Source organism: Rhinolophus ferrumequinum, chromosome 10, assembly GCF_004115265.2.
Source record: "Rhinolophus ferrumequinum isolate MPI-CBG mRhiFer1 chromosome 10, mRhiFer1_v1.p, whole genome shotgun sequence".
Classification (NCBI taxonomy): domain Eukaryota; kingdom Metazoa; phylum Chordata; class Mammalia; order Chiroptera; family Rhinolophidae; genus Rhinolophus; species Rhinolophus ferrumequinum.
Genome location: NC_046293.1, coordinates 74,167,265 through 74,177,541, shown reverse-complemented (window position 1 = coordinate 74,177,541; position 10,277 = coordinate 74,167,265). Strand labels below are relative to the sequence as shown.

The following is a 10,277-nucleotide window of genomic DNA, read 5'->3' as shown; positions in this document are numbered from 1 at the left end:
GACATTCTTTGTACTACTAGGATAATCTTGTAGCATGCCAGATTACTTTAAAGAAAAATTAAACAATAATTTAAAATATGTGTTTTAAACCACTACCGAAACAGAATCATCCTGGGCTAAGTATATATTTTATCTTTTAAAAATACCTACTGATAAAATGAAGCCGTCGCAATTAGCTAGATTTTCAATTATCTGATATGATTATCTGATATATATATTACGGTTTTTCAATTTTTTATTGGAGACATGTTTAATAATCTACATAACTGTACAATGTACATATTAAAAATAAATACATATATATTGGAGTTGAATGCTCAAACATTTTTCCCACAAGAGATGTGCAATCCAAAAAGTCTGGATGTCTCTGGTCTAGAGTGACATCCTCCTAAGAACATTAATGTTCCATGAAATGGCATTATAGGTCCTGGAGTCAAAAAGGGCTCAAAGATTTCATACCACAGAGGTGTGGGAAATGTTGCCCACGAGGGTTCTGGATTTGTAACTGTCAATGTACATTCGTATAGAGGCTCTAAGAAATTCTAAGAAAATCAGTTTAACATCTTTCTCAGATTTATTTTAGCAAAGAATCTGTTTTCTCACACCTTTAATAACTGTAATGCAATGCCTGTTTTCTAGGATGTACCCTGGAAAATACTGTTAGAGCAGATCTGTATATTTACTGTGAGAACATCTCTATTTGTATAGTATACAAATCCTAATCCAAAGATACAGACAGGAACATACAGACAGACTTGGGTTTACATTTTGGCTCTGACAGTTAAAAGTATAACCTTGGAATATCACTTAACTTCTCAGAACATCAGCTTTCTTATTTGTAAAGCAGAGCCAATAATACTTAGTCTATTGGTTCATCTTATTCCATCTACTTTATAAATGAAGGATTAAATAAAATAATACATATACAGAATCTAGTGTAGCACTTAGACCCTACCAGACACTCAATAGAGGTTTTTCAGTTTCATTAACATTATATGATTTTTTTTAATGAAGAAAAATCTACATATTGTGGAAATATTTTTACTTCCAAACCAAAGCAATCAAACAAAAAACTTCCACTTAATATATACTATTAAAATGATTATTAAAGATAAATATGGACAAGTGAAAAACACAGAACCTCATAACAGGTAATATTTTAAACTGTTTCCCTATTACAACTTTTAGCATGTTTACAAAAGAGATTGATTTGATACATTTCCTAAGCTCCCCAAACATGCTACATGCTAAAAACAAATCAATTTGTGGAATTATTTTCTACACGCCTATCAGTATAAACAAGTTAGGATAAGCAGTCAAGTAACAACGTTGAAAGGTGACTGTGGGCTTTAGTTCTCTGATAATCTCTATCAGCTGCCCTCCCGAAGACCCCACCCCCACCCCACACCCAAGCAGGTTTATAATGTAGGAAAAGAGAGTGTTTGCTATTTAAATACAGATTCAAATACATGTTCAACCAAATCATTGCCACTAAGATCCCCCCAGGTAGAAACTGTAGAGCTGACACTACAGGCAATTTAGATATCTTACCAGGTTCTGTACCATGCACATTCTTTCACTTCTCAGTTCAGCTACCAGTCCATATATATCCACAAAATCATGATCATTTATATGTTGTGTTAAGTGGTCCAGAGCAATAAAAACTCCAGTTCTTCCAACTCCAGCACTGCAGCAAGAGTGAAATTACAGGAAAATTATTCAGCAAAAGGTTGTTCATGTTGACCCTGATGAAGAAAATGAGCTATGATAGTGGTAAATTCTAAACAGTTCTTTTTTTATTTGGAAGAAAATTTTCTCAGAGTTTCTTTGGATTTATATCGTTACCAAGACTGTTTAGACAGGGCAAAATGATTATGATTAATACTTTATCAAATATTTGAGTTTTTTAAAAAACAAGTTGAACTTTTCCTCTTCTTTCCTAATATTTTAGGGGTTGTAGTTGGAGAAGTATGGAAAAGATTTTAAAAATTGTTGAAAATTCTTAAAACCAGAAACTTTGTATTGAACACATTTTTGGTTACCACAGAAATGCTAAACATTAAAAATGTCAAATGTTTAACCCATAGAGCATTTCCTCTGCATTATATTGAAAAATAGTTTCTCATATGTTCTTCTCATTTTTTTTCTCCTGTAGAATTTTACTTCCTATAGATAAGAAAATTGAGAAATGATTTCCTTTTAAGAAATCAGTTCAATATCTAAGGACAGGTATGTGCTCCACAGAAACTGTTAATTGATAAACCTGACAAGATTTATTCAGAAACTCCCATTAAAAAGACAAGACTCTTGGGTTTTTAAATGGTTACTATAGGAAGTAAACCTGAAAGGTGAAGAAAAAAAAAAAGACATTTGAGAGGTCACCTAGTCTTATGTTACTTTGAACAACATGAAACTGCCCTTTTTGTAGGTAAGAAATAGTGTGTCATTAATTTCCTGTGATTTCATCTAAGAAATAGTGAGCATTACAGCATAAATCCTATTATAGTAACTACATAACACATACTCGTATGCCGGAACACAGTCATCAGTCATTACATCATTCAATATATTTTGAAGGTCAGACACTGTCCCAGGCATCTGGGGTATAGCAGTAAACCACACAAAGCCCCTGCACCTGTGAAGCTTGCATTCTAGAGGGAGAGAAATACAAACAAACATGCATAGAATGTGCCCTGTGATAGTAAGCGCTATGAAATTGGATAAATCAGGTTAAGGAGATAGAGGGTGACAGGATAGGAGAGGGTCATCAGAGAAAGCGTCTCAGATAATGTGATATTTGAAAAGAAACATGAATAAGGTTAGGAAACGCACCGCGTGGGTACCTGGGAGAGGAGGAGCATGGCAGCCAGAGGGAGCAGAAGAACAGTTCTGAGAGCGAGCGCATGCTGCGTGTTTGAAGAAGAGCAAGGAGACCAGGGCGTGGAGAGTGCAGGGATGAGGTGAGAGGGCGCCAGCCATCAGAGTATCTGCTGCTGGGTTCGGGATGGACTGTGAGAAGAAGAGGAGAGTCGAGGATGAGTCCAGAGTTTCTGGACCAAGCAGAGTGGCCCTGCTGTTTACCAAGATGTGAACAACGAGGAGGAGTGAGCTTGGAAATCGAATCAAGTGTTCACTGGTGGACGCATCCAACTGTCAGAATTTTGTGGTCATTTAGATTTGTCATGTTAAATTGGAAGTTACATGTATCAGTCTAAAATTTGAAGTGGGAAGTTGGAGATGGAGATAAAAATATAGTAGCTTTAAAATGATATTTAAAGATGATTATTAATATAAGTCCACTTTTTCTTGCTTATCACTTATCTACTTAAATCACAAAAAAGGAGACTCTCTACTCTTTCTGAGGCTTCCACGGAGTAGGTGCTTTCCTTTTTCAACGGCCTCTAGTGCCAGTGGCAGTGTGTATGGAAGACACGGAGAAGCTGAAGGCAACTATCCATTAAATGTTTTAATCATTTATGATGCCAGCTTAAAATCAGTCACTAAATTTAGAAGCCAACTGTTAGAGCAAACTACTTGGTTAAAAAATTTTATGTATACAAAGGGAAAATGGAGTTGGGTGGGTAAGAATGAAGCTTTTATTTTTTGTTTTAGAAGCTTTTAAAATATAAACATTGATCAGATATTTTATCATGATCAAGAATTTATGTATTACACTTATAATTTTAAAAATCCAAAATAATCCTGGAAAATGTACAATTATTTAAATTACATATTGAGTTTTTTTTATTCTAAATAAAAGTAAAAATTAATGTTTTCTCATTTATTTAACCACATGAATTGTAGTATACACCTGTTAGAAAAATTGTTAATAAATTATCGGAGTTATTATAATTAATAGTTACCTTATTAATTATTGTGGTTTTGAAAGATATTGTTACTTAAAAACGTTTTTATTGTGGTAAAGACACACAACATAAAATTTACCATTTTAACCATTTTAAGTGCGTAATTCAGTGGCATTAGGCATACCCACGCTGTTGCGCAACTGTCACCATTATTCATTTCCAGACTTTGTCATGATCCCAAACAGAAGCTCTGTACCCCTTAAACAATGACACCCCGTCTCCCTCTCCTCCAAGTCCTTGGAAACCACAATTCGACTTTCTGTCTCTACTAATTTACCTATTCTAGATATGTAAGTGAAATAATAAAACAGAATATTATCACCCACTTTTTCTCTAATCTCCAAACTCCAGTTGTTGAAGAGACTAAAGTTGAAATTGATTTAGATATATCATGTTAAGAAACATAAATCATATCCATCTCTCCAGAAAAAAAATCTGAATACTAAACAAACTTAAGTATTATTGTTAAGAGCATTAAATACCAATATAAATAATGAGGGGGAAAATCTCAATTTATAGTCATATTCTATTAACCATTTTCAAAGACTTAGGTCAAAGGAAGACATTTGTGTAGCTAAAGCTTTGTAAAAATTTGGAGTCACACTTGGGTTGGTCACTTAATATTCTACATTTTAAAGTTCATTTTCTTTTATTTATCCTTTTAACTCCCAGAAATTTGTTTTTATAGAGATATTTAATTTACAATAGTATAATAATACCAATTGAAACAATGAAAGATTAGATGTTTATTCATAAAATTCACAAAATCTTACATATATTAATTATAGGCCATACATTTTAATTTTTTAAAGGCCTTTAGAGTCATAATTCAGTCAAGAATTCAAGAAAATTCAAGCATATATATATATACATATATATGCGTGTGTGTGTGTGTATAAATATATATATATATTTGCTTTTGGACACATTCATCACTCATTTTTTCTGCCATCTGAACTTTTGTTAAGCTGCATCTTTATTTGTCATAACCAGTCAAATTTCTGAGAGGTGAAAGCTGGAATGAATCTATATTAACTACTGCCAGAAAATAATCAATGGTATCATGATACTAAAAAGACCACATTGAGTTTAAAACCATTTCTAGTATTTCATACATGTAATATCTCTTTCTTACCTGCAGTGAACAATCATAGGTGTGGTGTCATGTGCTCTGCTTGCACGAACCAACTTCACAAAGTGAACTAGGGGGGTACTGTTTTCAGGAACCCCGTGCTCGGGCCAAGCAGTAAAGTTACACTGTCGAACGGTCATGCAATCCCCGTGCTAGACAAAGTGACAGGTTAAAGAAGCCTGATACAGTTATTTAAATACCTCAATTAAGGTTGAAGACAGCTCACATGTCCTAGCTTTTGAAGGTGATCTTTTAAAAATGACTATTGACCAAACAGAAGAAACTGTTTTCATTTATCCTATAAGAAAGGTCTTCTATAACTGCTACAATAAAGAAAATTTCTTTTCAGTATAAATGGAAAGAATAAGAAAGCTTGCAAAGAGATGATGATAATAGAGTATTTATATACACATGTAGCATAACACTTTGTAGCACTAGAATAGATTTTGAAACAATTTGGACCCCAAACGTAAATAAACACATGCACCAATTATTCAAAACACGGGTATTAAGTGTCTGATAATGTTGGAAAGTATAAAGATCCTTATATCATTTTCTTTGTGTATAGGAACTTATATAAACTGATAAAATGGGACCCCACATTATCTCTTCTGTATTGGTTCTGGATTAAACATAAAATCAAACTATTATGATATAGATAGAGATGAATAATTTGGATAATTCTTGTTTTAAGTCATATATTACAGTTTCTTTATCAAATAAAATAAACCTAGTAATCTAGTTGTTTCCTCCTTTTTCTTCCCTTGTCTATCTAAGAATGTGATGCTAATTGGTTCATATAAACTTTAACCATGTAATTTGGAATTTGAACACAGTGACATAAATATTGAGGTCAGACACCAATTCAAAATTTATGTTTAGAAAATAATAGGAAAGTATTGGTGATATATAGGTGCTATTGCAAAGGATAGTTCTAGAAATTAATTTAGACATTTAGAGCACTCATATTTACTACCATGTTCTTGCCCCCCACCATTTTTTACCCTTTCAATTTTCAGATCCCTGATGGTCCAATCTATTTGAACATCCTCCATTAGCTTTGTAATCACTATATCTCCAAAGACGGTAACTGGTTTATTGTCCTCTGGCCAATACTGGTGGCATCTGATCTGTATTCAGAGAAAATCACCAGTCATAAAAGCCATTGTTATACTGAGATATATATATATATATCTCACAGTTTTGCTGCAAAGATAAAACTGCCTTATAGATGTCCAAGTTATTGATGACTCACAGTATTAGCTGAAATTGTCACACATATATTAACACAATTATAAAATAACATTTTGTGAAAAGATTTTCAAGTAACTTACCCTCCCTTTTTCAAAACACTGTGTTAGCATTACTAATGTTTTTGTTCTGGTTTCCCAAACCATTCTCCAGAAATCCCCAACTGTTCCTGGTAATGGACCTTGAGTAGCAATAAATTCATTTGGACATAAGTAGCCCTAGAAGGATATAATTACAATACCGCATGAATATTTACATATATGTATACATATATACATGTATATAGTAGTTTTTAGTTTTGAGGCAATATATGAAAAATATACTAAAACGTAAAATGATCTAACTATTTTTGAATATTGTGGATTTTGAATGCTAAATAATATCAAATACTCAAAATTTCCAACATTTAATTTTTAACCTCACAATGTGAATATACTATACAAGTAATTATTTTTAAAATTTATTTCTAATTTTTCAATAAAACATTAAGGACCACATAAGAAATAATAACATTGACCTTAATTAAATGCTTACTTTATGCCAGACAATATGTTAAGCAAACTATAGTTAATATATCAATTAATTTATTTCTTATAAAAACCTTGTGAGTACTATCATCCTCATTTTATAGATGAAGATACTGAAGCTTAGAAATGTGAAGTAAGTCGCTTGAGATCTCACAGTTGGTAAGACAGTACGAGTCCAGAGCTAGCTAACTTTCCCACTCCAGTGTGTTTTTGTTGTATATGTATGGGTTTTGCAGATATTTTCATACTCTTGCTCTAAGAAATTACTTATCTGCTTAAACTGTGGCATTAGTATATACTCTCCAGAGTAACCAAGAGTAATGTGGAGGTTAATATGAAGGTTCATTTAGCTACTACAGGACCTGAGATTTGTCTCAACTCTATTATCATAGATCTTGTACATGTTATCAAATTGTTCTAAAACTTGTCCATTTGCTTGCAATGGATGCATTCGCTTGGAATGGATGCACGCAACTTGAGCTGTATCTGTGGATTTTTCTAAAAGGAAGGTACTGTATAAATAAAAAGTTAGTAATGGAATTCCATCTATTCCAAACATCAAAATATTTAAAGGAATAAGAATAAATGGTAATATTTATTTTTAAATTGGAATTATCTCAGTAGTCAGAGAATACAGTATTACACAAGAATAATAAACATTTTAAATTTCAAGGGACCGTAAACTCCAATCCAACTATTTTATTGTACTTTAAAGAATAATGAGGAACTTTAGGTGATTTTCCTAAACCCCAGTGCTAGCCAGTGACAGTCTCTGGGATAAAACCTTTAGTCTCTTGAATACATTATGTGCTAAAGCATTTCTGGTTTTCCAGTCTCAGTTGAAATACACATGGCTGTGTAATTATTTTACATTGTAAAAGTTTGTTTATTTTTTAGGTTAAAAAAGAAATATATTTTCAGTGTACAATATTGGAAAATTCAGAAAAGTATATATAATAGAATGTCGAATTCACCTATAATCTCTCTACCCAGAATGATGAACCATGAAAATTTTGGTCGATTTCTTCACAGTCTTTTAAAATATGCACTATTCTTCCATTCAAATAACATTAATGAGTGCCTACTATGTGCCAGGCACTATTCTAGGAGCTGGGGATTCATCACTGAAAAAAGACACCAAAATTCCTACACTCATTTGTCTTACATTTAGTTAGGGGAAATAGATATTATATCTATTAAAATGAGCAAAAAACAGAACTTTCTAAAGTCATACATGCCATGAGAGCGGGTTTTCAGAAAATAGGGTGTTCAGAAAAGACATGCCGTTGACATCTGAGAAAAGACTTGAAGAAAGAAGAGAGTAAGCCCTACAGGATTTGGAAGAAAAGTGTTCCAGGTAGAAGGAAAGTCGAGTGTAACAGTATTAAAGGAATGATGTGTCTGAATTGCTCTAAAACAGCAAGTGGCTTGATTGGAGTAAATGAGGGGGGCAGTAATAGAAGATGACGTTAGAAAGCCCAGGGGAGGTTGGAAAGGGTGCTTTAGGTCCCAGTAGGTAATTATAAGACTTTGATTTTTACTCTGAATGATACAGAAAACCATGGAAAGGTTATGAACATATAGAGTGTATGGTTTAAGTTTCACTCTGATTTCTGTAAGGAGACCAGCCTATATGGATTTAAAGGTGAAAAGAGGAAGGGTAGTTAGAAGGTTATTGCAACAATCGAACCAAGGGTAGGTTAGGTAATAGTAATGAGGATGGTGAGAAGTGATAAGATCTAGATATATTTTGAAGAAAGCCAACAGAATTTGCTGATGGATTGGATATTGAGTATGAGGAAAATAGAATAATCAATAATGATTTCAAAGGACAATGGAGAAAACTTCAGGATGAGTAGATTTGAAGGGAAAATTAGAAATTCATTATGGACATATTAAACTAGAAATCCTTATCTATTATCGAAATGCTCAGGTGGGAATGTCATGAAGACAGTTGGGTATATGGGTTTGGAATATAGGAAAAAGTCCAAGCTAGAAACATACTTTGAAAGTAATTAGCACATAGATCTTACTTAAAATCATGAGAATAGATGGGATTACCAAAGAAATGAGTTTGGAAAGAAACAGTAAATTCAAGGATTGGGCTATAGATAATATGTGAATGTTTGGTAGTCAAGGAGATAAGAGAGAACCAATGAAACTGACTTGAAAGAGTCAAAAAACTGTAGATGGAAAATAGAAGGGTGTTCGGAAACCAAATAAAGAAAGTGTTTCAAGGGTAAGGATAATTAATTGCAACTGATCAATTTATAAAATGTTTCTCTTTGTCAGCTACATTTCACTTTTTCAGAGACTCAATGTCCTTAGGTACTACAATCTTCTCTCAAAATGGGAACAAACCTGATATTTCTGACGTTATTACGGCTCTTTTGCATCATAACCTTTCAGCATTCATCTCTAATTATAGTAAAAGCTATGCCCACGTTACTGTAATTTCAGGCATCTGGTCGACAGAAGAGATCGTTTTGAGGGTTCCGGGCCTTCCTCTTGTCCCATTACTTAATGTTCTTATTGTTAGCTCTCTTGAAAACATTTGTGGAGTTAGTGATTGTTTATAGGGATGCAGTATCTCTTTTCCTTGCTACCTTTCTCCCACAGTCCATTCTTCAACAAAAACTCCCAGGCTCTCAGTGAGTCCTAGCTTCAGCCACAATTCCCAAGAACAGCACAGGGCAGTGAGCTACATATATTGGTGGTATATTGATCTAGTTATAGCCTCTGGCCTGGAGTTTCTCCAGCCGGAAAGTCCCTCAGACCACCTGCTGCTGGTCTTCCCTTTTCCCTTCCCCGGACTTCAGTATTTTGCTTTTCCATCTGACCCCTATTATTTTGCTTTCCTCCCTACTTCCCTTTATAGTTCTCCTCCCTTTTCCTTTAGCTTACAAAGAACCCATTTGTAGATGGCGTCTATCTTTCGCTCCTGGGACAAGGGTTTATGAACTTTCAGATGGAGGTGCCATGACAAAACTGGGGAATGAGGGAAAATCGAGGTATGAGACATTCTTTCTGAGGTGAAGACCGCCTACATTTGGAGATGGAGAAGTGAGAGCCACTACGGTATCAAGGCTTTATCTATTTCCATCTGGTCATGGCATCCCAAGCAAAGGAGATTTCCCCGGAAAGTAAGAGCAAAGCAATGTTTCCCACTCCAATACCAAAACCCGCCTTAAAGTGTTTTCCATCTGGGCCTGCTTACCATGCAGCTCAGTAATGATTATGCATGTCATTACATATGGGTCATAGTGACTTTGTTGTAAGATTTATTATATTACAACATCACTTGATGGCAGCAGAATATATATATTCAGACTCCTAAGTTTACTGCTCATCCTGCATTATAATCTTTTCATAGTTATCTCCTGACAACCTATAATATTTAGAGATTACAATGGAGATTCATGAATATTCCTTTGCTTATGTCATCTATGTGGTTCAGTTACACCTACTGAAACCATTTGGTTTCCTTCCTAATCATATTCA

General features: G+C 33.9%; 1 protein-coding gene across 1 annotated transcript in view; it reads right to left on the bottom strand.

Moving 5' to 3' along the window:
* The window catches only part of PTPRQ (protein tyrosine phosphatase receptor type Q), a 196,965-nt gene that overhangs the window by 4,937 nt on the left and 181,751 nt on the right, over positions 1 to 10,277 (bottom strand). The window contains exons 41-44 of the mRNA XM_033118569.1: positions 6,333 to 6,467; positions 6,003 to 6,128; positions 5,002 to 5,150; positions 1,552 to 1,687 (exon numbers count right to left, since the gene is read on the bottom strand). Coding sequence (XP_032974460.1) covers positions 1,552 to 1,687; positions 5,002 to 5,150; positions 6,003 to 6,128; positions 6,333 to 6,467 — 546 coding nt within the window. The remainder of the gene's footprint in view (positions 1 to 1,551; positions 1,688 to 5,001; positions 5,151 to 6,002; positions 6,129 to 6,332; positions 6,468 to 10,277) is intronic.